At 45.3% G+C, this 27,244-nt stretch overlaps 1 protein-coding gene across 1 annotated transcript; it reads right to left on the reverse strand.

Moving 5' to 3' along the window:
- Positions 1 to 221: 221 nt before the first annotated feature.
- LOC141197698 (uncharacterized) lies at positions 222 to 17,544 on the reverse strand. Its single transcript, XM_073662786.1, has 7 exons — positions 17,484 to 17,544; positions 15,973 to 16,040; positions 15,586 to 15,765; positions 15,379 to 15,502; positions 15,198 to 15,295; positions 14,911 to 15,001; positions 222 to 376 (listed from the first exon to the last, which is right to left on the reverse strand). Exons 1-7 carry the CDS (start codon positions 17,542 to 17,544, stop codon positions 222 to 224), a joined length of 777 nt encoding a protein of 258 aa, XP_073518887.1.
- Between the last annotated feature and the right edge of the window lie 9,700 nt (positions 17,545 to 27,244).

Below are 27,244 nucleotides of genomic sequence, written 5' to 3' on the forward strand. Positions count from 1 at the left end.
CATATCAAAATTACTATTATACTTCATATTACAGATACCACCATGTAATTTTTTTAAGGTTGTTTTCAACTAGCATTTGAAATAAAACTAAAGATAGAACCCTGGATTGCAGAGGATAGTATGCAGGGTTAGATGGGATGATGTTAATTCCTCGATCTTGTGGTTTATTCAAAGAAAAATCTGGATCCTGTAACGAAGACAAAGTTAGTAAGACAGTCTGTTCAACGACTAAGTGTAGCATCATTATGCTCCATAATCTCTGCCGTCATGTTATTAGGAGTGGAAGACTCTTCAGACTCATTGAAGAAATGTTTTGTAACTGTTAATAACCGTGTAAAGCGATTTACATCTCTTATTGTTTGAAAAAGGTCAAAATCTTGCGAGGAGACATAAATTGTGAGACTAGTCACGTGGTATACGGTATATTCTGCAGTAGCCGTCAGCTTCAGTATATTGGCTATACCACACGTAAACTGAAGAAGAGAATCGCCGAACACATCAACAATATCATCAACAACAACGCAGGGTATTCTGGTGCGGCCAAACATGTTACCATAATATATAAACAGGATACTTCATGTTAATCATTTTTCGGACTCGAAAAGGTTGATCTTGTGGCCCGTGGTGACAGCTGGCAAAAGCAGCCGGCCCTGAGGGAAGCCTATTGGATCCTGACTCTAAACACAAAGTACCACCATGGCGTGAACTTCAAAAATTATGTTTTTCATCTACTAATATTTCATTGTTTTTCGGCTTGGCGATGCAGGTTTAACTTCAATTTTACATCAAAACAATGTGTTTCCTTATTCAGGAATGTGGACATACAATTTACATAATGTTTAATGATCATTTGTGATTCACTATATGTATCTCCCAGTCGCACCCTGTGCACACGTTCAGTTTTCTTTTGTAATTGATGCATCTGCTTCCTGTGAATCACTATCTGATTCACCATTCACACTTGTATTTTCTCCTAATAATTATCTGGCAATGCGTTTAGTAACAGACGATAAAACTCCTTTATGAAAGCTTTATATATTTCTATCTGTTCTTTCCAATTGTATATATTTCCATCTGTATCTATCGCAGTAGTGTAGACGGCCGGTCCATTGGATCGTTGGCTTTTGTTGTTTTACAATTCTTTCCATTCATTCCACTCACCTGCCATGTCTGCTGCATTGGTAGCAATGGTTCGTCAGCTGGGACTCCTGGGACCAGTTGTTCCAGTATGGTGCCGGCAGATCCGTTCATCCAGGCCGCCCATATAGTTTGCTTTTTAGGCAGATATAATCATTTCTTACTTATGGTGACGTTGTGGTACTTGAGTTATATTGCTGGCCATGTTTGCTGTGTCCTCATTGGTGGACGTTTTTTGGGACTGCTGGGACATATTGTCCTTTAGCAGAGTCGGTGTATTTACAGTTGAAACCAGAAGTTTACATACATTATATAAAAAGACATATGATATTTTTCTCAATATCTGACATGAAATCAGAATAAACCTTTCCCGTTTTAGGTCAATTAGGATTACCATAATTACCATAATTTTTAATATTTGCCAAATGCCAGAATAATGAGAGAGAATGTTTTAAGGCATTTTTATTACTTACTGCAAAGTCAAAAGTTTACATACACTAAGATTACTATGCCTTTAAACAATTCTGGACTGCCTATATGATGATGTCATGTGTTTGGAAGCTTCTGAGACACACCTGTGGATGTATTTTAATGCACACCTGAAACACACTGCGTCTTTGTGCAGCATCATGGGAAAGTCTAAAGAAATCAGCCAAGATATCAGAAAGAGAATTGTGGACTTTCACAAGTCTGGCTCATCCTTGGGTACAATTTCAAGATATCTGAAGGTGCTTCGTTCATCTGTACAAATAATTATACGCAAGTACAAACAAGATGGGAATGTCCAGCCATCATACCACTCAGGAAGGAGATGGGTTCTGTTTCCCAGCGATGAACGTGCTTTGGTTCGACATGTGCAATGCAACCCAAGAACAAAAGCAAAAGACCTTGTGAAAAGGATGGCAGAAGCTGGTAAGATTGTGTCAATTATCACAGTGAAACGAGTACTATATCAACATGGGCTGAAAGGCCACTCTGCCAGGAAGAAGCCATTACTCCAAAAGAAACATTAAAAAGTCAGTTTAATGTTTGCAAATGCACACAGGAACACAGACCTTAATTTCTGGAGACGTTCTGTGGTCTGATGAAACTAAAATTAAACTTTTTGGGCATAATGACTATTGTTACGTTGGGAGGAAAAAGGGAGAAGCTTGGAAGCCTAAGAACTAGTGTTGAGCGAGTATGTTCTGTCCGAGTATGCTCGGGCCCAGCTCCGAGTATTTATAGCTGCTCGGTGATATGGTTGAATCGCTCCCGTGTGCATGATTTGCAACTGTTTGACAGTTTTATTACATGTGAGGAATGTGTAAGAAATAGTCATTCCTCATATGTAATAAAACTATTAAACAGTTGCAAATCATGCACACGGGAGCGATTCAACCATATCACCGAGCAGCTATAAATACTCGGAGCTTGGCTCGAGCATATTCAGCAAAAGGGTTAATAGAACATACTCGCTCAACACTACTAAGAACACCATCCCAACTGTGAAACATAGGGGGGGCAGCATCATGTTGTGGGGTTGTTTTGCTGCAGGAGGGACTGGTGCACTTCACAAAATAGATGGCTTCATTAGCAAACAAGATTATGTGGCAATACTGAAGCAACATCTCAAGACATCAGCCAAGAAGTTAAAGTTTGGGTGGAAATGGGTCTTCCAAAAGGACAATGACCCGAAGCATACTGCCAAAATGGTAACAAAGTGGCTTAAGGATAACAAGTCAATGTTTTGGAGTGGCCATCACAAAGCCCTGATCTCAATCCTATTGAAATTTTATGGGCAATGCTGAAAAGGCAGGTGCGAGCAAGGCGACCTACAAACCTGGATCAGTTACATCAGTTTTGTCAGCAGGAATGGGCCCAAATTCCAACCAACTATTGTGAGAAGCTTGTGGAAGGATACCCCAAACGTTTGACCCAAGTCATTCAGTTTAAGGTCTATGGTACCAAATACTAATGAAATGTATGGAAATTTTTGACTTTGCAGTAAATAATAAAAATGCCTTAAAACATTCTCTCTCTCTCATTATTCTGGCATTTGGCAAATATAAAAAATGATGGTAATTCTAAATGACCTAAAGCGGGAAAGATTTATTCTGATTTCATGTCAGATATTGAGAAAAACATGCAGATGTGTCTTTTTATATAGTGTATGTAAACTTCTGGTTTCAACTGTATATATTGTATCATGTGCCCCCAAAAATCTGCACTTTATTCCTCGTTGGTTTTGAGTTAGTTACTCAAATCTATACCCCTGATGTCAATACAATGCAGTTTTTTATTCTAACGCCCCGGCCCCACTATCCGTATTCGGTCAGTATTTTTTATCAGGAATGGGGGATAAATGCAGGAATTGGTGACTTGTTTCCATTATACCTTTTCTCTGATTGTTCCTCACCTGGTTTTGGCTCCCACTCCTGAGAAAAAATACTGACCGAATACTGACCAAATACTGATAGTGGGACGGTGGCCTAAGATCGCTAGTGTTTCTAGTTAGGTAAGGATGAGGTTGCTTTATTAGTTAACTTTCATTGCAGGGGACATTGGCTTCATCTGGAATGGCCATTATGGTAAGTAGGGTTTCATTTAGAACAATAGAAGGTCTCTGTGTTTATTCCAAATAAAATATTTTATGCATGGTGTTGTAGTTATTTCACATATCACTTTCACCATGGTGTTAGTAATGGGGGCATCTTATAGACGCCTCTCCATTACTAACCTGGGCTTGATGTCAGCTGGCATTATAAGCTGACATCAACCCCAGCCCTATTACCCCACTGCCACCGCTACAGAGCAGTGGGCAGAGCGGAGGCTAAGTGCCACTTCTGCAGCGGCTGAGGGCTGCTGTTAATAGCCTAGGAAGGGGCCATGAATATTGGCCCCCTCCAAGGCTAGAAATATCAGTCCCCAACAGTCTGCCTAGCCTTTGCTAGCTGTTAAATAGGGGGACCCCAAATCATTTTTTGGGGATCCACCATTTTAATAGCTAGTAAAGGCTAAGTATTCAGCTGGGGGGCTGATATTAGTAGCCTGGGAAGCTCCGTGGGCATTACCCCCTTCCCAGGCTTCAAAAATCTGCCCCAGCCGTCTGCTTAACCTCTGTTAGACTATAAAATTACGGGGGACGACACACCAATTTTTTTTTAAATAAATCCTTTAATTTAACAATAAATGACAAGTACAGTAACCAGCACTGTCATTGTACTAATTATATACATGACTGACACCTTTCTATCTATTCTATGTGTATAGCTATTCTTTCTGTTCTAAATTGTCAGGTACCGATGTATTGTAACTGTATGCGGCTGATGAATTGGCGGCTTTTAAAGAGACGGGTGAGTGAAAATCGGAGGGCACTCGCATGGTCTGAGCGCTGTGCGATTTTTTCTCGTCCGAGATACGTGGCAAATCGCAGCATGCTGTGAAATTTTTCTCAGCCCGATTTCAGCTGAGAAAAAACAAATCGCAGATGAGATGTCATTCATTCACTAACATTGGTCCGAGTGCAATTCAATTTTTTATTGCTCTTTCCCAACTAAAGCAGAGAAGGAAAGCACGCGGTGGATGCTGGGCTGTGATGTGCGGTGAAACCCCGACCACGGCCCATCAATCAATGGGGAGGGCGTAACTTGCTCACGTCCGACTGCAGCCGGAAGTTGATGTGACATCAGCGAATGTCGGAGCCGGCAGCAGCCGGGGTCACGTGATGCCTGGTGAGCGGCCAGCAATAGCGCCGCTCACAGGCAATAAAGAACAAGCAAGGTATTTACAAAAAGACTTGTTGGCACAGTTTAAAGCCATAGAGTCATTGTTAATAGTAGTGGACAACCTTTTGTAGGTCCTTATAAAATTATTAAAATTTTAAATCCTGTAAGTTAAGTTGCAACTTCTTATTGCCTGGAAATCAATAATTCTTTCCATTCTTCTCTTTTAAAAAAAAATTGAGGGGACCTCAAGACATAATTGAGGTGGGTTTGGAAGGGTATTGGGAGTATGAAGTAAGGCGAATTCTTGATTCCAGGTGGGTCAGGTCTGCATTATCTCGTCAAGTGGAAAGATTATGGTTCTTAAGATAATTCCTAAGTTAATTTGGGGTGTTATGGATAAATATATGTATGATTATGGAAGTTATATGAAAATAGTATGTATTAAGAATTGTAGATAATACAAAATTCCCTCCTCCTGCCCGAACCACATTGTACCAACAACCTCATATTGATCAAAGATCCACATAGTACGTGGAACATGGAATTATGGAAAATTCCTAATGATTAGCGACTAACATATTAATCTGATAATAACAGCTTTCTAATGATCTTTATTACTTTTAGGGAAATTACAGAATAATAAAAGATAAGTGACTATTCTGATTGACCTTTGAACCTTATGTGCAAGACGGACTTAATTGATTTAATTGAGAGTCAGCTTGACTTAATTTACATATTATGTTTACATATTAAAATAATGACCCATTAGCGACAGATGTCAGCCAAAATTATGAGATAAGGCAATGAGGTAATGTGTGGAAAGGTCCCTGATTTTTCCTATAAAAAGCCTATTTGAGACACTACTCAGTGTTCATTTGTGATTTCTCCGACCGTATAGATCCTATATACAATTTGGCGGCAGACAACTAAGACGAGAACACACACATTTTTTGTGCCCCTAACAGGGGGCTCTTCAGGCGATCAGATAGACAGATTATTGGGTGGGGCTGGGGAAAACCCAGCAGTCATGGTACACGTTGGTACCAATGACAAAGTTAGAGAGAGGTGAAAGGTCTTTAAAAATGATTACAGGGAATTAGGAGAGAAGCTGAAGTACAGGTGGTGTTTTCAGATATACTGCTGATTCCACTACGTCACTAGAAAGTCAGCGGGAACTTAAGGAGATAATTGTCAGGGTTTTGGTTCATGGAGAACTGGGCTGACTTCTCTGTTGGCTACTATCTTTACGATAGGGACAGGCTGCACCTCAAGAGGAGAATGCAGATGTGCTGGGGGGAAAATGGTCAGATAGATGGAGGAGCTTTCAAACTAGGATATGGGGGGAGGGAGGGTAGCTGTGCAAATAAGGGGGTAGAGTAGGCAGAGAGAGTGAGATATTCAAGGAAAGTAAGGAGGCGAGTAGCCGTAATAAATGTGCTAATAGTATTAAATGTCTGCAGGCAAATGCAAGAAGTCTTGAAAACAAAATGAATGAATCAGAGACTCTTAGGTCAGCCTCAGATTACGATGTGGTGGGCATTACAGAAACCTGGTTGGATGAAAGCCATGACTGGGTGTCAAACAGAGGGTTACACTACATTCAAACGGATAGGAAAGAAAAATAGGTAGAGGGGTGGGTATTTTAGTTAAAACCAATTTAAGACCTCAAGCTCAATGACGACATGGGGGGCAGCTTCGACAATGTACTGCACACATGGCCAACTTTTGGTGATTATATTTGACCCACGACACCAGAACCACCACATCTATGTGGGGCCATTATTCTGCATGGAAGACTTTGTGGGGCCCATTATACTGGATGGAAAGTTATGTGGGGCCAATCATACTGTATGGAGGACTATGTGGGGCCCATTATTCTATATGGAGGATTATGTTGGGCCCATTATACTATATACTGGTTGGTCCACGACTTTGTCCCACTTTTTCATTTTGGCCCTCTGCATGTTTTGAGCTTTACATCCCTGATGTAAAATCAGTATGGGTAAATGTACATGGAAATGGCAATAATGGAAAGCTGCTAATTGGACTTTGCTACAAGCCTCCTAATATAGCTGAACACGTAGAGGATGATATGCTGCAACAAATTAAAAAGGCAACAAAAACAAGTCATGGTCAAAAGTGTTGGCTTCCTTGAAATTGTTCCAGAAAATGAAGTAATTCTCCCAGAAAATTATTGCAATTACATGTTTTGTTATAGACGTTTATTTCCTTTGGATGTATTGGAACAACACAAGAAAACACAGAAAAAAGGAAACTTGAACAAAATTTCACACATAACCACATAACATAGGTCGGACAAAATTGTTGACACCTTGCCAAAATTGTGGCTAAACAACTTTGTTTCAAGCATGTGAAGCTTGTTCAAACGCAATTGTCGCAAATAACAGATGTGGGCAATATGAAAATGACAACTAAAACCAGATAAAAAAGGGAGAAGTTGATTCAATCTTTTCATTGTGTGCATATGTGTGGCACACTAAGCATGGAGAAAACAGAAAAAGGAGAACTGTTTGAGGACTTGAGAACCAAAATTGTTGAAAAATATCAATAATTTCAAGGTTATAAGTCCATCTTTAGAGATCCTCATGTTCCTCTGTCCAAGGTGCGCAACATAATCAATAAATTTACAACACATACAGTCAAATATGGTGGAGCTTCAAAGATGTTTTGGGGTTGTTTTGCTGCCTCTGGTCAGGTACCTTGACTGTGTGCAAGGCATCATGAAATCTGAAGATTAGCAAAGGATTTTGGGGCACAATGTAGTGCCTAGTGTCAGAAAGTTGGGTTTGCTTGCTAGGTCATGGGTCTTCCAGCATGACAATGACCCCAAACATATTTAAAGAAGCACCTAGAAAATGGATGGAAACAAAGTGCTGGACAGTTCTGACCAGCAATGAATCTGGATGTAAATCCCATTGAACACCTGTGGAGAAATCTTAAAATTGCTGTTTGGAGAAAAATATAAAAATCTAAAAGTCCTCAGTGGTTGATACCATCTTTTCAGTTAGCCATTAGTCAGTAAGCTTTCGAGACTACTCAGGTCTCTTCATCAGACATAGTATAACACAAAATCTGAAGAGTCACATATTAATACACAACAGGGCACAGTAAAGGGAAGGGGGGGGGTGTTCCTCTGTGAAGCAGAGAAACAAAAAGATGGCCACACAAGTTCAAAATAGTAAAGAAGTAAGAAAACTCCTTTATTAACACATGTAGTAAACACAAATTACAAAAATAATTGCGGACGACAGAGTGGACACAGAGTGCTGGATCAACATGAATAAAACAATGTTAAAAACTGTGACACAGCGCCCGAAAGGTCAGCCTATATAGCAAGTGGAAATATAAGGGGGACAGCAACAGGGTCACATGTATTAATAAATATATACCACCCATAAAGAATACCTTTTCCAAATTGTACCCCCAAAACAATAATATCCCATCACAATCCAACTACCCAGAAACAAAAGGGTTAAAACCCTTATACAGATAGAAATAATATAAACAATTGGTCATAAATAAGCTGAAATAGCTGTGTACCTGGGTAAGGCCACCAGACAGGCTCTGCTACCGTCACCCCGACGTACGTTTCGGTAGGAAAACCTTTTTCAAGGGGCACAGGAATAATGCAATAGATAAGACAAGTGACGTGAAGCAGAACTATCAGTATGGGAGAGGGAGAAGCAGTTGTGGCCGTAAAAATGTTTGGCCACAAGTAGAGCTATTCTTTTTTTCTTTTATTGTGTGGCGATGAAAATTCATCCTTGTTCTAAGTTTTTGCCTTGTCTCCCCTACATACAGACCCCCAGTTGGACATTTGTTACATATAATTAAGTTCATTGTGATGCAGCTGAAAGTACCTGGGGTCTTGTGGTCCTGATGTGAGTTGGGAATCTTTATCTTATCCATGGTCATTATAAACGGACAGGTTTTACATATACAGTTGGTGAGGATAAATTTTATAAGTTTCACCTCAAAGGTGAAACTATCCTCCCGGTCAGTTTGCTTTCCCTCCCAGTACCTTTTCATTCTAACAATGATAGGTTTCTAGGAGATTATACTTGTTCCTTTTATTTGTGGTTCTCCTTAGCTTGCCTTCTTTGCCCTATATGAATGTGTTTTTGTTTCTCACTCAGTTTTCGTATTTTACTTCATACTTTCCTTTCCCCTTGTTGAGAGTGTGTTGCAGCCTCCCCTCTGGTTCCTCAGGAGGTATGAGAAACTCCTCAACGGCTTATTAGTTAGTTGGGTGTGTGGTGGCATTTTTAGTTGTGCAGCTAGGGCCTTTCCAATCTCTACAGAGAGTAATTGGGTGTAGTTGTGACATTCTCCCCTGTGTGGGTTCTCCGGTGGTTATCAAGATGCGCTTTCTGGTTAAAACATTTCCCACATTTTGAACATGAAAAAGGCTTCTCCCTTGTGTGAGTTCTCTGGTGCTTATCAAGATCCGATTTCTAGTTAAAACATTTCCCACATTCTGGACATGAAAAAGGCTTCTCCCCTGTGTGAGTTCTCTGATGTTTCATAAGATTTGATTTCTCTGTAAAACATTTCTGTAAAGGGAAGTGTCCTAGGTTGTACATGTATATATGTATCTACATACTAGCCATGCTTGCAGATAAGTATACATGTATATATTGGCCCCCATCTCCTTATGTGTTTCAGCCTGCTTGCTGCTGTTGGGGGCAGGATCAACAAAATGTCCAGCCATGTACTAAAACAGGTTTTGCGAGTATGGCTGGACATGAACAAAGACCTTAGCCAGTGGGCGGGGAATAATACATCATTTCCGGTGCAGGACTTAAAACCCCAGAGCACTCATGTGCTAGCCCTCTTTTCTCTTTGGACTGTTAGAGATGGACATAACACATGGCTGAGTATCTCTCTTCCCCTGTAACTCTTTACTTGCTAGCCCTACATACCCTGTACTAACCCTATCCTTGTATCTGTATATATATATATAGGGAAAGTTAGTATAGTTGGGTGGGCTGATATTGCATGAGTGATTAGGAAACATGGGTGGAAAATAGGTAATTGGGAATTGTATATTGTTATTATTATTGTGTACTGTGTTAGTGGGATAAATAGTAGTATATTATCTGTAGACTTTTGTGTAATAAATACCTTTTATTAGCACACGGTTTTGTCTCAGTTGGTATATAGTATAAGGCACAGATAACGTTAGTGGATATTAATTATTAATAATCAAGTTTGATGTTAATAGTTAATATCGGACCTCAATAGAGGAGTAGGAGAGTTCCCCCATTAATTACTGATATTTTTGGAGGGAAACCTCGTCTTTTAACAATGGCGAGCCAGCCAGGAGTACTCATAACCCTGCAGAAGCAAGCTGCGGGAGAGGAATAGAAAGACTGGCAGGGTGAGGGGTGTACACAGGATAGTGACTCGGGCCAACCTATACACTGAGGGTAAAGCCATTCCAGAGTCTGACCAGCAAGACGACTTTGGGGTAGGCAGATACCTGAAGACTGGCAACGACAGGACCACAGCAAAAAGACTTTAACAACAAAAAGAGTTTGATTAAAGATCCAAGAAAGAAGCAGAGTGTATTCTGTGGAGGGATGCGTTGGATTACGGTGAAAGGCAGGGAAGAGTTGATGGCCGTAATGGCTGATGTCTAGGTACCTAAGTGCAGTATTATACTTCATTCCATCCTGAACTGTCACAACTTACAAATGGGGCTGGAGTAGGCAAATATATCCCAGTACAACACTTCCCTCAAATTTCATTGTCGTGTTCTCGACAACAAGGGGATTGTAAAGGGAAGTGTCCTAGGTTGTACATGTATATATGTATCTACATACTAGCCATGCTTGCAGATAAGTATACATATATATTGGCCCCCATCTCCTTATGTGTTTCAGTCTACTTGCTGCTGTTGGGGTCAGGATCAACAAAATGTCCAGCCATGTACTAAAACAGGTTTTGCGAGTATGGCTGGACATGAACAAAGACCTTAGCCAGTGGGCGGGGAATAATACATCATTTCCGGTGCAGGACTTAAAACCCCAGAGCACTCATGTGCTAGCCCTCTTTGCTCTTTGGACTGTTAGAGATGGACATAACACATGGCTGAGTATCTCTCTTCCCCTGTAACTCTTTACTTGCTAGCCCTACATACCCTGTACTAACCCTATCCTTGTATCTGTATATATATATAGGGAAAGTTAGTATAGTTGGGTGGGCTGATATTGCACGAGTGATTAGGAAACATGGGTGGAAAATAGGTAATTGGGAATTGTATATTGTTATTATTATTGTGTACTGTGTTAGTGGGATAAATAGTAGTATATTAACTGTAGACTTTTGTGTAATAAATACCTTTTATTAGCACACGGTTTTGTCTCAGTTGGTATATAGTATAAGGCACAGATAACATTAGTGGATATTAATTATTAATAATCAAGTTTGATGTTAATAGTTAATATCGGACCTCAATAGAGGAGTAGGAGAGTTCCCCCATTAATTACTGATATTTTTGGAGGGAAACCTCGTCCTTTAACAATTTCCCACATTCTGAACAGGAAAATGGCTTTTCTCCTGTGTGAGTTCTCTGATGGTTGATAAGAGTTGATTTCACTGTAAAACATTTCCCACATTCTGAACAGGAAAATGGATTCTCCTCTGTGTGAGTTCTCTGATGTTTATAAAGATATGATTTGTGTCCAAAACATTTTCCACAATCTGAGCATGAAAAAGGCTTCTCCTCTGTGTGAGTTCTCTGATGTTTGATAAGATTTGATTTCTTTGCAAAAGATTTCCCACATTCTGAACATGAAAATGGCTTCTCCCCTGTGTGAGTTCTCTGGTGCTTAACAAGATCCGATTTCTGGTTAAAACATTTCCCACATTCTGGACATGAAAAAGGCTTCTCCCCTGTGTGAGTTCTCTGATGTTTGATAAGATTTGATTTCTCTGTAAAACATTTCCCACATTCTTGACAGGAAAATGGCTTTTCTCCTGTGTGAGTTCTCTGATGGTTGATAAGAGTTGATTTCACTGTAAAACATTTCCCACATTCTGAACAGGAAAATGGCTTCTCCTCTGTGTGAGTTCTCTGATGTTTATAAAGATATGATTTGTGTCCAAAACATTTTCCACAATCTGAGCATGAAAAAGGCTTCTCCTCTGTGTGAGTTCTCTGATGTTTGATAAGATTTGATTTCTTTGCAAAAGATTTCCCACATTCTGAACATGAAAATGGCTTCTCCCCTGTGTGAGTTCTATGATGTCTGATAAGATTTGATTTCTCTGTAAAACATTTCCCACATTCTGAACAGGAAAATGGCTTTTCTCCTGTGTGAGTTCTCTGATGGTTGATAAGAGTTGATTTCACTGTAAAACATTTCCCACATTCTGAACAGGAAAATGGCTTCTCCTCTGTGTGGGTTCTCTGGTGCTTAAGAAAACTAGATTTATGGTTAAAACATTTTCCACATTCTGAACATGGAAAAGGCTTCTCACCTGTGTGAGTTCTCTGATGTATATTAAGATATGATTTCTGGTTAAAACATTTCCCACATTCTGAACAGGAAAATTGCTTCTCCCCTGTGTGAGTTCTCTGATGTGTGATAAGAGTTGATTTCTCTGTAAAACATTTCCCACATTCTGAACATGAAAATGGCTTTTCCCCTGTGTGAGTTATCTGGTGCCTAACAAGATCTAATTTCTGATTAAAACATTTCCCACACTTGGCACAAGAAAATCTATTCTCTGCTGTGTGAATTTTTTGAGGTTTAAGAAAAGACTTTTTGGGAGGAAAACTATTTCTATATTCTGAACGTGAAAATGGCTTCTTTGCATTAGAAGCATTTTGCTTTTTAATGCTTATTTTGTGACTTTGATTTTCCTTAGTAGTCAGTAATGAATCAGAAGACAGGACCTGTTTCAAAGGATCAGATGACAGATCTTTGCTGTGAAGGGATGATGGTAAATCTGGAGAAATGTCATTCATTTCAATTGTATCCTGTTGGATCTGAAAATAATCTGATTTGAAAATTGAAGATATCAGCTGTCCCTCTGATCTCCTGGTACAGACATCTGCCAAGAAGAAAACCAATTATTATTTTTTAATAAAAATTCCTTGAATTTTATATTTTTGAACATTTCTACTTAAACTGTCCATAAAAAAGGCAAGTTATATATATAAAAAAAAAAATCACTTATTCACCAGGACAATGACTGTCTAATAGAAAACCTCATAGGATGGAGCAGTAGAGCGTGGTGTTCAACTGTTTTTTCATTCTGCCTCCAAATATGGAATAAAAAGCCACCAAACAATGTTATGTAGCCGAAAATAATACCAATAAAAACTTCTACTCCTCTCACAAAAAACAAGTCCCCACTCAGGTCCATCATTTGTCAATGTAATAACAGAGGTTTCCACATTACTAGTGGCTCAAAGGCTCTTGAAAAGCAACATGGCTTCCATAAACCAATCCAGCAATATCTGCTCTCCCAAAGTCAGATCGCCCCCTCGCTTATGAGCCTTACAGTAGTTTATGTGCCTAAATCACATTTAGCATCTATGTATTTGGCATTACTATAATGAGAAGAACCCACTTAATTTATGGTGTGTGTCTCCTGGAGCACAATCTGGGCACTATGTGTTGGGTAATAAAATAGCATATTTGCAATTTTCACTCTCCAACATCCACTGCGTGCTAATTTCTGGAGAGTGACTGTGGAGTTAAAATAGTCACTACTCCTATAGATTAATTCACTGAGGGTTATAATTTCCAAAATGGGGATTTCTACTGTTCTGGTTTTCTGCCATTTTGTCATATTAGGGCTTCTGCAAAAGGTGTGTCCCATCTCCTCTGGGACATCTACTTCTCCTCGTGCTTCGACTTATGTGACGTTTGCTTTTGTCACCAGGAGCCGCCTTATTCATCCTGCAGGCAGCGCTAGTGATGGAGGAGACGTCCGAACCAGAAGCTCTGGACGGCGCAGGTTCTGTCCAGCCACTAAGATTAGGGTTGCTTGGACCAGTAGTACCATCCAGTCTGGCAGTATGGGTGTGTGTGTTATCCAGCTGGAGTAATCTGCTCCCTGCTTCAGCCAACTGGAAAGCACCACACCCTACTAAAGCCGGAAGCATATTGCCGGAAGCAGCCAGGTACAGCCTTGTTCTCCTCTGGTTCAGTCCTCTGTGCTCAGCTCCCGGCTTGTGTATTTGTTTTCTGTTGTGACCTCGGCCCGTTTACTGACTACTCTTGTGTCTTCTGATTTTGTATTTTCTCTGCTCTCCTGTTCTGACCTGGCTACCTGACTATTCTTCTTCCCATCTCACTCCACAGAACAGCAGGTAACACCGTGGCCCAAGTCTAGGGATCTTTGTGTAAGTCCAGATCCATGTAGAGAGGTTAAAGGGTGATGAGGAAAGTAATTTGTGAAATATGTAAACGGGGTAGATAAGGCAAGCCTGTTCGTGGTGGCCATCTTTTGAGCTTCCAGGTGACCATGAACAGCGCCTCCAATACATTGTGTCTGCAAACTATTCCAGAAAAATCTGCATTCCTAATAGCTAAATGGCGCTCCTTCCCTTCTTAACCTGCCATGTGCAGTAGTGTACAACCGTATATAGGGTATTGTCAAATTCAAAAGAAGTTGGAAAATAATTTGTAAGGTCCATTTGTTTCTTATTATCCTTTGTGAAAAATTTCAAAGTTATCACCACATAAAGTGACACACGTCAGATTTGAAAAATGGGGCCTGATCATCTGCACATTCTACGCACGCTGTCATTTAGCTTTGTAGTTTACAGACCTGGGCAGGTAACGGTCAGCATCATCTAATCCCAGGGGGTAGGTGGATCCTCCAGGTTGTAAGTGTTATAGAAAAGGGCTTTCCCAATTTCCCAAAGTAATCTGAACATTTTCGGACGGAGGAGATTGTTGTGGTCTAGCGGCAAAATGGTGACCACAAGATTGTGATACGGCCGGACTACACCACCGATAAAGCAGCCACAGCCGGTGACTGAGAAGAATCTGTGACTTCTCTGCATTTAGTGGTCACTACTCACCTGGGTAGTGATATGTAGGAATCTCCTCTTTACACCGCTCATCACCCCTCACATATGTCTCTGTGGTATTAATATGGGTCAGACCTTCACCCTGAAACAAATATTATAAAAGTCACAGACAGATGGAGAAGTCCCATCTATGATCAGCTCTAATCCTGTCATCTCCACCGTTCTCATTACACAAATATAAAACATAATAATGGTGGATAAAACAAGACTGAATACAAAACCGTCACAGCCGTCTACACATCATAGGGGAGATCTCATGACACCTTCTCTCCATCTACCTGATGATCCTGAGGAACATTGGGATCTTCTTGTTTACAGTCCTGTGGAAGAAGAGGACGGAGACATCTCTCTGGTGTTGTCCTCTTACTGGATAGATCTGGAGGAAACACATACAGGGACTGAATTTATTCTTTACATACAGATAATTATAGGCCATGTGTATTTAGTCCTGTCTATTACCTGGTGATGTGAGGGGCTGGGGAACCTCCATCATGACGCCCTTGTACAGATCTTTGTGTCCTTCTAAATACTCCCACTCTTCCATGGAGAAATAGACAGCGACATCCTGACACCTTATAGGAACCTGACATATACAATGATACCGTCATCCCCCCGATCCCTTCATAGCGTTACTGTAAAATGTCCCAGCATTCCCAGCAGTGTCACCTCTCCAGTCAGCAGCTCAATCATCTTGTAGGTGAGTTCTAAGATATTCTGGTCATTGATGTCCTCATGTATCAGGGGGTGAGGTGGAAGCTCTGTGATTGGGCTCAGGGATCTTCCCCATCCCTCAGACACAGGTGCCTGACAGCGCTCACTAGAGGTTTTCTTCACTACTGTGTAATCCTGGTTATGGAGAGACACATTCATAAATCTCCCTCTAGACATTTCCAGAGTCCTCACCTCTTCAGTTCTGTCCATCTGTTATTCCCATAGATAAGAATGATGCAATGTGACGTCATTAGAATCTCTCACCTCTCCAGTAACCCGGAAGAGGATCTCTAGGGTGAGGTGTAATATCCTCTCCACCATCTTGTCTCTGTCCATAGCCACCTTTGATGGGTAAATCAGAAAAATTTTCTTATATCGAAGATCGTCACTGAGAGGATCCGAAGAGAGACCTGAAGGAGAAAAAGATAAGTTGATGGCACATCATAATACATCTATTGGAGATAATGAGGGAAAACATATAAGGAGATTTATTATTTTACAGTATTTCGTTTTTTTCTTTATATCTAGTAATAAAACCGTTATATTTTAGGACACAGACAACAAGCAGTTTCTTCCTTGGAGTCTGCAGCTGAATACGTTTCTCATAGACTCACTGTCAGGGAAATTTTGTGAAAATATTAACAATTTCTCCCAAACCCCTCTTAAACAGTGTATAATATTTTGTCAAACCCCATTAATGTGGATACAACATCATAGTATAGAGCAAGTATATATACAAATTGAAGAGAGGTGACACCTACTAGACTGCTGGATGGTATTCAAAGGTAGGAATTCAAAAGTGTGGAGATATGGTGACTCTGGTTGCTTGGGTCTGCAGAAAGGAGCAGAGAGTGGCAGACTCAGAGTTAACAGCTGAGAGGGACTGTGGAGGCAGAGATAGACCAAATAGAGCTGGACGTAGCATACCTGTGACCCCTAGTTCCTGGTTATAAGTTGGTACTGCACGTAGTGGCTTAGAGGAACGCGGTGTCCACCGCTAGTTCCTGGTGCTGTGAGAGTTGTCAGGGGCAGGATGGTATCGGCTGACCAATCGCCGCCAATCCCGCAGTGCTGTGTAGTGTGAACTCCGGAAGTGCATGTGTGACGTCACCGGAAGTGACGCACTGCTCCCAGGAAGCTGTGCATTCTGCAGGCTGGTGTAAATGCGTTCCAGTGAGCCGGAAGTTTGAGTGCCAGGGAGAGAGAATGTGCGTTCCACCAGTATAGAGCATAAGACCCAATGGGCATGAGCCAGAGCCTTTGTTGGAGTGGACAAGGATCTAGGAGAGGGGACAAGAGTGTGCCAGAGAGGAATAATCTGCAATAAAGGAGACAATATATGAGTAGGATATGGAGATCAAAACATGTATATTATTGACCTATTCAATTTGAAGACCACATATCCAAACGTAAAATACATTTCAACATAGGGTCACATAAGATCCCTGGGTGACAAGTTTCTCTATACCAATTGTTCAATGAGAACCAAACTCCAAACATAAAAAAAAATTATATAAAAAGCCAGCAGGTCATAGTCCCTATTAAGGCCTTTCGGCTCTAAGGACTGTAATTCATGAATTCAATAGGCTTCTCTACGTTTGAGAAGGCTCACTCTGTCGCTCCCCCGACGTGGTGTCAAAACTTGTTCCAATACCTGGTATTTGAATTGAGAAATACTATGTCCTGCCATGATAAACTGTTGGGGAATGGGTAACATTAGGTTTTTGCACAGAATTGTGGACTTGTGCTTTGAAATCCTATCCCTTATGGGCTGTGCCGCCTCCCCCACACAGATTCGGCCGAATGGACATTTAATAAGATATACCACATATGAACTGTCACATGTAAAGTACCCTTTGATGTTGTATATTTTTTCAGTTTGTGGGTGATGAACAATGCTACCCCTGAGGACATTGTTGCATTGACGACATTGGAGACATGGGAATGTGCCCATTTTGGGATTCTGCAAAAACCATAGTCTCTAATATTGGTTCTTAAAACACGGTAGGAAGGGTTGTTGGAACGCAGGGATCGTGGGATAGCCAGTTTGTAAGATGTTCCTGTGTTTCCTAATGGTTTTATTTAAGATGTAGGCGAAGGGGTGGAACGTGTGAACGAAGGGAATTCTGTCCTTAGTGTTTGGAAGATCAGTTCTGGAATTCGACGCCTGGGGATTCAAGAAGCTAGGTGGATAGCCTCGTTCAGTGAATTTGGTCGACATTTCTTGTAACCTCTGATTGCGGATAGTTTCACTGGACACTATCCGTTTGACCCTCTGAAATCGTAATGTAGGTATAGATTTCTTCATCGACCTTGGATGATTGCTAGGAAAGTGTAATAGGTCATTGCGATCGGTGGGCTTGGAATAGAGATCAGTTGTTAGGTGGCCCTTTGTATCCTTGATCACCATGGTATCAAGGAAACTAACATGGCTTGAATCATATGTCATGGTGAAGCGTCTTTAAACCAAAGACGTTTAATGTTGTGGGATTGATTGCATTAGATAAATGTCTTCTAATACATTTTTTTAGCGACTCTGAAGTGCATCCCACATATTGTAGTTTACTCTCTATACATTCTATTAAATGCACTGCTCAAAAAAATAAAGGGAACACTCAAATAACACATCCTAGATCTGAATGAATGAAATATTCTCAATGAATACTTTGTTCTGTACAAAGTTGAATGTGCTGACTACAAAATCACACAAAAATTATCAAAGGAAATCAAATTTATTAGCCAATGGAGGCCTGGATTTGGAGTCACCCCCAAAATTAAAAGTGGAAAAACACACTACAGGCTGATCCAACTTTGATGTAATGTCCTTAAAACAAGTCAAAATGAGGCTCAGTATTATGTGCGGCCTCCACGTGCCTGTATGACCTCCCTACAACGCCTGGGAATTCTCCTGATGAGGTTCCGCAAACTCCTGGACAGTCTGTGTTGTAACGTGACGTTGGTGGATGGAGCAAGACATGACCCAGCTTTCGTCCTTCTCCATCACAGCAACACCCCTTTAAAAACATATAAAAACTCGATACTGAGACTCTTGATCACGTCTGCTAGAGCATGTATTCCCTCACTATGGAAAAGTAACACTATCCCGACAATCTCACTATGGTTCTCCAAAATAAAAGAGATTAGGTTAATGGAGGAGCTCACCTACACGATCAATAACTCCCATGATAAATTTTATAAAACATGGCTCTACTGGAGTTTAAATCTTCCTCTGATTACCTGGCCCTCATAGGGGAAAGTTAAGTCTATACTTCAGGAGCCTCTCTGACGTTACCCTAACCCTCTTACCCATACATCCCTTCCCCCACTTCCCTTTGTCTTTGTGTATATTTGTGTTTTGGGCTTTAACTACTCATTTTTTCTTTTATAACCCTTATTTGTTAATCAACATGAATATGTAATGACTTAATGTTTAAGTCTGAGTCACCACGCTGGTATATCCTAAAACACATTGAACTAATGTTCTACCAGCGACTCTACTTTGGATTGTGTTTACTTATTTAATTTTCAAATGTTTTGGAAATACTGGTTATTGTTATGGTTATGGGGTCATATTTGACCTACTACTTGTTGCACAACTAGTACCCGGTGTTTGTATTTGTATTTCCTTTTCAACACTTAATAAAGATAAATTTATAAAGAATAACCAAGTCACATTGAGTTTGATATTTGTTTCTTGAAAACAAACTCGGTGAAAGTTTTCCGCCCAGTGTAGAAGCCTTTTTGGATACAAAACTCAAACAAAATATGCAGAAGAATTTACAAAGTCTGGAGGATGGATCTCAGACATCAAAAAAACTAAGTTTGAAAGAAATATCAAAGACTACGAGTCAAATTCAATTTACACATGGAAATGAAACAAACCAAGAGCTACTGTTCTGAAATACAGGTCACACAATAAATTCAAAGGAAATAGAGGAGAGCGGAGGTCAGCTTCACAAATCCTAATGTGTCCATGGGTTCCTCTAATTATAATTCTCTGAGGACTAATCTGATGCATCAGTGGGATCAACTAAAGACAGATGGAACAAAAATAAATTCTCAAGTATTCCCCACAATTCAGCACAAAACAACAGGCCGGAAGAAAGCTCAGATGTGCCCGGAAGCATGCGTTCCACGCCGGATCGCATAATGGTTTTGGATTGCATACCACCAACATAGAAAAGTCCTATCTCTGAGATGAGCGTCATTGGAGACTAAAAACAAGTATTGCACATCCTCCCATCATGCAATAGGCATGTAGATCTACTTTATCACTACAGAAAATATGGGATGATGGCCCACAGTATATTCGTAAATGATCAAATTTGTCCCCTATTGCATAATTAGAGATACACAAGGATCATCACACTTGTTAGTTACTAAATAGTATATGTAGGATATAACTGATAAGAAATAATTCTGATATAGAAGCTCAGATATCTCGATGAAGTACAACAATATGTGAACCCCATTCACAGGGAACTGAGTAGCAATGAATAGAGTATACAATCCAAAAATGTAATACAGAATGGGGCTGCATTCATACAAAACAGGCAAAGGAAATTTGCTCATTCAGTTCCTTAGGGGCTTGTGGATCCAATCTGGAAATCCACTCACTCTCCTTTTTGAGGAAACATCTATTGTGATCACCTCTTCTCACATTGGGTTTAACCACCTCAATGATGCAAAAGATGTCTCTGGTTTCACCTCGATGTACGAGTGTTCATGTGTCTCACTAATGGGGTGTCCCGACCATGACATATATCACCCAAATGCTCCCCCTCCCTCCTCACAAACTCCCTCTTGGTCTTGCCCACAAAAACTAGGGGGCAGATGCATGTGGCCATATATACAAGTTCTGAGGTTTTACAGTTGGAATAATCCCTCGGAAAAAAGTTTTCACTCATGGAGGAACTTGAGAAAGATTTACATGGTCTCATCCAATTACATGTACAACTTTCTCCAGATCTAAAGAAACCACAGACTCTTCTATCTAGCCAAGTCCCCTTGGGTGCAGGTTTTTTGTAGAAACTATGCACTAAATGGTCCCTAATTGACCGAACCTTTCTGAAAGTTATTGTGGGAGTAGATCACACAGCACCCTCAGGTCCACGTCAGCCACAAGTATATCCCAGTGTTTTCTGAGGATATTAAAGATACGGTCACTCTGATTGTCGTAAGTTTTTCTTACTTGTGTTATCCCATCTTTTTTCTTGGTCTCTTGGTTAGGTATGGAGGAGTGTCTGTCTCTCCCATTTTTCTGCAAACAATGATGCGGAATCCAAAATGTACCAGGAGTACCCTTTTTGCCTGAATCTGGTGTTCAGGTCTATTGCCTGTATATTAAAATCTGTGACATTATGGCAGTACCTTTTCAACCATAAAAATTAGCTCTTGGGTATTCCTCTTTTTATGGGGATGAGGTGTTGGCTATCCCACTTCAATAGTTTATTAGTGCTTGAAGGTTTATGGTAGATGAGTGTCCCTAGGATCCCAGCCTGATCTTTCTTGATTAGTACATCCAGGAAAGGCAACTGGTGATAATTAAACTCAGATGTAAATCTCAGGCCCACTCTATTGATGAGTTCCCTGACTAATTCAAAAGATTGTTCATTCGTTCCTGACCAGATGATTAAAATGTAGTCAATATATCTATACCACACCTCAATATATGGATGCCACCACTTATGATCATCCCTGAATATTGTGGTTTCCTCCCACCAGCCCAGGAATAGGTTAGCATACGAGAGAGCCCAGGGGCTCCCCATCGTAGTACCCTTGAGCTGGTGGAAGTACTTCCTGTCAAAAAGAAAGAAGTTATGAAAAAGACAAGAGTGAATTGTAGAAGATCCTCCATGAAGTCATTATGTCTGCTACACTCTATTGGCCTCAATTTAAAAAAATGTCTTACTCCTCTGATACCATCCTCATGCGGTATATTACTGTACAAAGCCTCAATATCTAGTAAGGCCTGCTCCCCTACATGCCTGTATACATGCTCAAGGGTCTACATGTAGGGGAGCAGGCAAAGGGAAAACCAACTCCAGAGGGATTATTCCAACTACAGGACCTCAGGCGCTACTGGGGGAACATTATATTGTGGGGGTCATCATACATCCTGCATAAGGGGCATAATGTGGGCATTACACTGAGGGGGGGCATCATACATGCTGCATAAGGGGCATAATGGGGGCATTACACTGTGTGGGGCATCATACATCCTGCATAAGGGGCATAATGGGGGCATAATACATCCTGCATAAGGGGCATAATAGGGGCATTACACTGTGTGGGGGCATCATACATCCTACATAAGAGCATAATGGGGGCATTACACCGTGTGGGGGCATCATGGGGGCATTACACTGTGTGGGGGCATCATACATCCTACATAAGGGGCATAATGGGGGCATTATACTGTGTGGGGGCATCATACATCCTGCATAAGGGGCATAATGGGGGCATTACACTGTGTGGGGGCATCATACATACTGCATAAGGGGTATAATGGGGGCATTACACTGTGTGGGGGCATCATACATCCTGCATAAGGGGCATTACACTGTGTGGGGGCATCATACATCTTCCATAAGGGGCATAATGGGGGCATTACACTGTGTGGGGGCATCATACATACTGCATAAGGGGCATAATGGGGGCATTACACTGTGTGGGGCATCATACATCCTGCATAATGGGCATAATGGGGGCATTACACTGTGTGGGGGCATCATACATCCTGCATAAGGGGCATTACACTGTGTGGGGGCATCATACATCTTCCATAAGGGGCATAATGGGGGCATTACACTGTGTGGGGGCATCATACATCCTGCATAAGGGGCATAATGGGGGCATTACACTGTGTGGGGCATCATACATCCTGCATAAGGGGCATAATGGGGGCATTACACTGTGGGGGGCATCATACATCCTGCATAAGGGGCATAATGGGGGCATTACACTGTGTGGGGGGCATCATACATCCTGCATAAGGGGCATAATGGGGGCATTACACTGTGTGGGGGGATCATACATCCTGCATAAGGGGCATAATGGGGGCATTACACTGTGGGGCCAGTAAAGGGGTCCTGTACTATGAGAACAATACGTTTGCCCCCTGCGCCCAGTAATGGGGTCTCCACATACCTCCACCTGCAGAGCCGCCACCACATATATGGCTGCTCTGTGCTCGCAGGAGCTGTGATGAGGTCACAGGAGGGGAGGAGTCAGGGGTCACATGATCAGGGGCCTCAGTGGATGCAGGACTCTGCTGTGCTGGTTGTCATGGTGCTGGATGAGCTGAAGTTTATGTGTGGGGTCAGGAGGGGTTTACAGTGTGGATGTAGCAGAGCCGCGCGTGTACGAGGTGTACGGAGCGGAGCCGTGTGTGTACGAGGTGTACGGAGCAGAGCCGCGTGTGTACGAGGTGTACGGAGCGGAGCCGTGTGTGTACGAAGTGTACGGAGCGGAGCCGTGTGTGTACGAGGTGTACGGAGCAGAGCCGTGTGTGTACGAGGTGCACGGAGCAGAGCCGTGTGTACGAGGTGTACGGAGCGGAGCCACGTGTACGAGGTGTACGGAGCGGAGCCGCGTGTGTACGAGGTGTACGGAGCGGAGCCGTGTGTGTGCGAGGTGTACGGAGCAGAGCCGCGTGTGTACGAGGTGTACGGAGCGGATCCGCGCGTGTACGAGGTGTACGGAGCGGAGCCGCGCTTGTACGAGGTGTACGGAGCGGATCCGCGCGTGTACGAGGCGTACGGAGCGGAGCCGCGTGCGTACGATGCGTACGGAGCGGAGCCGCGTGCGTACGAGGCGTACGGAGCGGAGCCGCGTGCGTACGAGGCGTACGGAGCGGAGCCGCGCTTGTACAAGGTGTACATTGCGGAGCCGCGCGCGTGCGAGGCGTACGGAGCGGAGCCGCGCGCGTACGAGGCGTACGGTGCGGAGCCGCGCGCCTACGAGGCGTACGGAGCGGAGCCGCGCGCGTGCGAGGCGTACGGAGCGGAGCCGCGCGCGTGCGAGGCGTACGAAGCGGAGCCGCGCGTGTGCGAGGCGTACGGAGCGGATCCGCGCGTGTACGAGGTGTACGGAGCGGATCCGCGCGTGTACGAGGTGTACGGAGCGGAGCCGCGTGCCTACGAGGCGTACGGAGCGGAGCCGCGTGCGTACGAGGCGTACGGAGCGGATCCGCGTGCGTACGAGGCGTACGGAGCGGATCCGCGTGCGTACGAGGCGTACGGAGCGGATCCGCGTGCGTACGAGGCGTACGGTGCGGAGCCGCGTGCGTACGAGGCGTACGGAGCGGAGCCGCGCGCGTGCGAGGCGTACGGAGCGGAGCCGCGCGCGTACGAGGCGTACGGAGCGGAGCCGCGCGCCTACGAGGCGTACGGAGCGGAGCCGCGCGCGTGCGAGGCGTACGGAGCGGAGCCGCGCGCGTGCGAGGCGTACGGAGCGGAGCCGCGCGCGTGCGAGGCGTACGAAGCGGAGCCGCGCGCGTGCGAGGCGTACGGAGCGGATCCGCGCGCGTACGAGGCGTACGGAGCGGATCCGCGCGTGTACGAGGTGTACGGAGCGGAGCCGCGCGTGTACGAGGTGTACGGAGCGGAGCCGCGCTTGTACGAGGTGTACGTTGCGGAGCCGTGCGTTTACGAGGTGTGCGGAGCAGCGCGTGTACGAGGTGTATGGAGCGGAGCCGCGCGTGTACGAGGTGTACGGAGCGGAGCCGAGCGTGTACGAGGTGTACGGAGCGGAGCCGCGTGTGTACGAGGTGTACGGAGCAGAGCCGTGCGTGTATGAGGTGTACGGAGCAGAGTCGCGTGTACGGAGCAGAGTCGTGTGTACGAGGTGTACGGAGCGGAGCCGCGTGTGTACGAGGTGTACGGAGCGGAGCCGAGTGTGTACGAGGTGTACGGAGCGGAGCCGCGCGTGTACGAGGTGTACGGAGCAGAGCCGCATGTGTATGAGGTGTACGGAGCGGAGCCGCGTGTGTACGGAGCGGAGCTGCGTGTGTACGAGGTGTACGGAGCAGAGCCGCGTGTGTACGAAGTGTACGGAGCAGAGCCGCGTGTGTACGAGGTGTACGGAGCAGAGCCACGTGTGTACGAGATGTACGGAGCGGAGCCGCGTGTGTACGAGGTGTACAGAGCAGAGCCGCGTGTGTACGAGGTGTACAGAGCAGAGCCGCGTGTGTACGAGGTGTACGGAGCAGAGCCGCGTGTGTACAAAGTGTACGGAGCGGAGCCACGTGTGTACGAGAAGTACGGAGCAGAGCCGCGTGTGTACGAGGCGTACGGAGTGGAGCCGTGTGTACGAGGTGTACAGAGCGGAGCCGCGTGTGTACGAGGTGTACGCAGCAGAGCCGCGCGTGTACGAGGTGTACGGAGCGGAGCCGCGCGTGTACGAGGTGTATGGAGCGGAGCCGCGCGTGTACGAGGTGTACGGAGCGGAGCCGCGCGTGTACGAGGCGTACGGAGCGGAGTTGCGCGTGTACGAGGCGTACGGAGCGGAGTTGCGTGCGTACGAGGCGTACGGAGCGGAGCCGCGTGCGTACGAGGCGTACTGAGCGGAGCCGCGTGCGTACGAGGCGTACGGAGCGGAGCCGCGTGCGTACGATGCGTACGGAGCGGAGCCGCGTGCGTACGAGGCGTACGGAGCGGAGCCGCGTGCGTACGAGGCGTACGGAGCGGAGCCGCGTGCGTACGAGGCGTACGGAGCGGAGCCGCGTGCGTACGAGGCGTACTGAGCGGAGCCGCGCGCGTACGAGGCGTACGGAGCGGAGCCGCGTGCGTACGATGCGTACGGAGCGGAGCCGCGTGCGTACGAGGCGTACGGAGCGGAGCCGCGTGCGTACGAGGCGTACGGAGCGGAGCCGCGTGCGTACGAGGTGTACGTTGCGGAGCCACGCGTGTACGAGGTGTACGGAGCGGAGCCGTGTGTACGAGGCGTACGGAGCGGAGCCGCGTGTGTACGAGGTGTACGGAGCGGAGCCGCGCTTGTACGAGGTGTACGTTGCGGAGCCGTGCGTGTACGAGGTGTACGGAGCGGAGCAGCGCGTGTACGAGGTGTACGTTGCGGAGCCGTGCGTGTACGAGGTGTACGGAGCGGAGCAGCGCGTGTACGAGGTGTACGGAGCGGAGCCGCGCGTGTACGAGGTGTACGGAGCGGAGCCGAGCGTGTACGAGGTGTACGGAGCGGAGCCGAGCGTGTACGAGGTGTACGGAGCGGAGCCGCGTGTGTACGAGGTGTATGGAGCGGAGCCGCGCGTGTACGAGGTGTACGGAGCAGAGCCGTGCGTGTATGAGGTGTACGGAGCAGAGTCGCGTGCGTACGAGGAGTACGGAGCAGAGCCGCGTGCCTACGAGGCGTACGGAGCGGAGCCGCGTGCGTACGAGGCGTACGGTGCGGAGCCGCGTGCGTACGAGGCGTACGGAGCGGAGCCGCGCGCGTGCGAGGCGTACGGAGCGGAGCCGCGCGCGTACGAGGCGTACGGAGCGGAGCCGCGCGCCTACGAGGCGTACGGAGCGGAGCCGCGCGCGTGCGAGGCGTACGGAGCGGAGCCGCGCGCGTGCGAGGCGTACGAAGCGGAGCCGCGCGTGTGCGAGGCGTACGGAGCGGATCCGCGCGTGTACGAGGTGTACGGAGCGGAGCCGCGCGTGTACGAGGTGTACGGAGCGGAGCCGCGCTTGTACGAGGTGTACGTTGCGGAGCCGTGCGTGTACGAGGTGTGCGGAGCAGCGCGTGTACGAGGTGTATGGAGCGGAGCCGCGCGTGTACGAGGTGTACGGAGCGGAGCCGAGCGTGTACGAGGTGTACGGAGCGGAGCCGCGTGTGTACGAGGTGTATGGAGCGGAGCCGCGCGTGTACGAGGTGTACGGAGCAGAGCTGTGCGTGTATGAGGTGTACGGAGCAGAGTCGCGTGTACGGAGCAGAGTCGTGTGTACGAGGTGTACGGAGCGGAGCCGCGTGTGTACGAGGTGTACGGAGCGGAGCCGAGTGTGTACGAGGTGTACGGAGCGGAGCCGAGTGTGTACGAGGTGTACGGAGCGGAGCCGCGCGTGTACGAGGTGTACGGAGCAGAGCCGCATGTGTATGAGGTGTACGGAGCGGAGCCGCGTGTGTACGGAGCGGAGCTGCGTGTGTACGAGGTGTACGGAGCAGAGCCGCGTGTGTACGAAGTGTACGGAGCAGAGCCGCGTGTGTACGAGGTGTACGGAGCAGAGCCACGTGTGTACGAGATGTACGGAGCGGAGCCGCGTGTGTACGAGGTGTACAGAGCAGAGCCGCGTGTGTACGAGGTGTACAGAGCAGAGCCGCGTGTGTACGAGGTGTACGGAGCAGAGCCGCGTGTGTACAAAGTGTACGGAGCGGAGCCACGTGTGTACGAGAATTACGGAGCAGAGCCGCGTGTGTACGAGGCGTACGGAGTGGAGCCGTGTGTACGAGGTGTACAGAGCGGAGCCGCGTGTGTACGAGGTGTACGCAGCGGAGCCGCGCGTGTACGAGGTGTACGGAGCGGAGCCGCGCGTGTACGAGGTGTACGGAACGGAGCCGTGCGTGTACGAGGTGTACGGAGCGGAGCCACGCGTGTACGAGGTGTACGGAGCGGAGCAGC

The sequence above is a fragment of the Phyllobates terribilis genome, unplaced genomic scaffold, assembly GCF_046119375.1.
Source record: "Phyllobates terribilis strain yellow unplaced genomic scaffold, ASM4611937v1 Scaffold_86__1_contigs__length_6382490, whole genome shotgun sequence".
Taxonomy (NCBI): Eukaryota; Metazoa; Chordata; class Amphibia; order Anura; family Dendrobatidae; genus Phyllobates; species Phyllobates terribilis.

Excerpts from the sequence above, each read along its gene's own strand:
- LOC141197698 (XM_073662786.1), bottom strand. The coding sequence starts at position 17,544 with ATGTCCTCAGGGGTAGCATTGTTCATCACCCACAAACTGAAAAAATAT. Across the intron at positions 16,041-17,483 it reads AAAATATACAACATCAAAGG|GTCTCTCTTCGGATCCTCTC; the intron begins GTACTTTACATG and ends TTTCTCCTTCAG. Across the intron at positions 15,766-15,972 it reads TTCTGATTTACCCATCAAAG|GATTACACAGTAGTGAAGAA; the intron begins GTGGCTATGGAC and ends CTCCATAACCAG.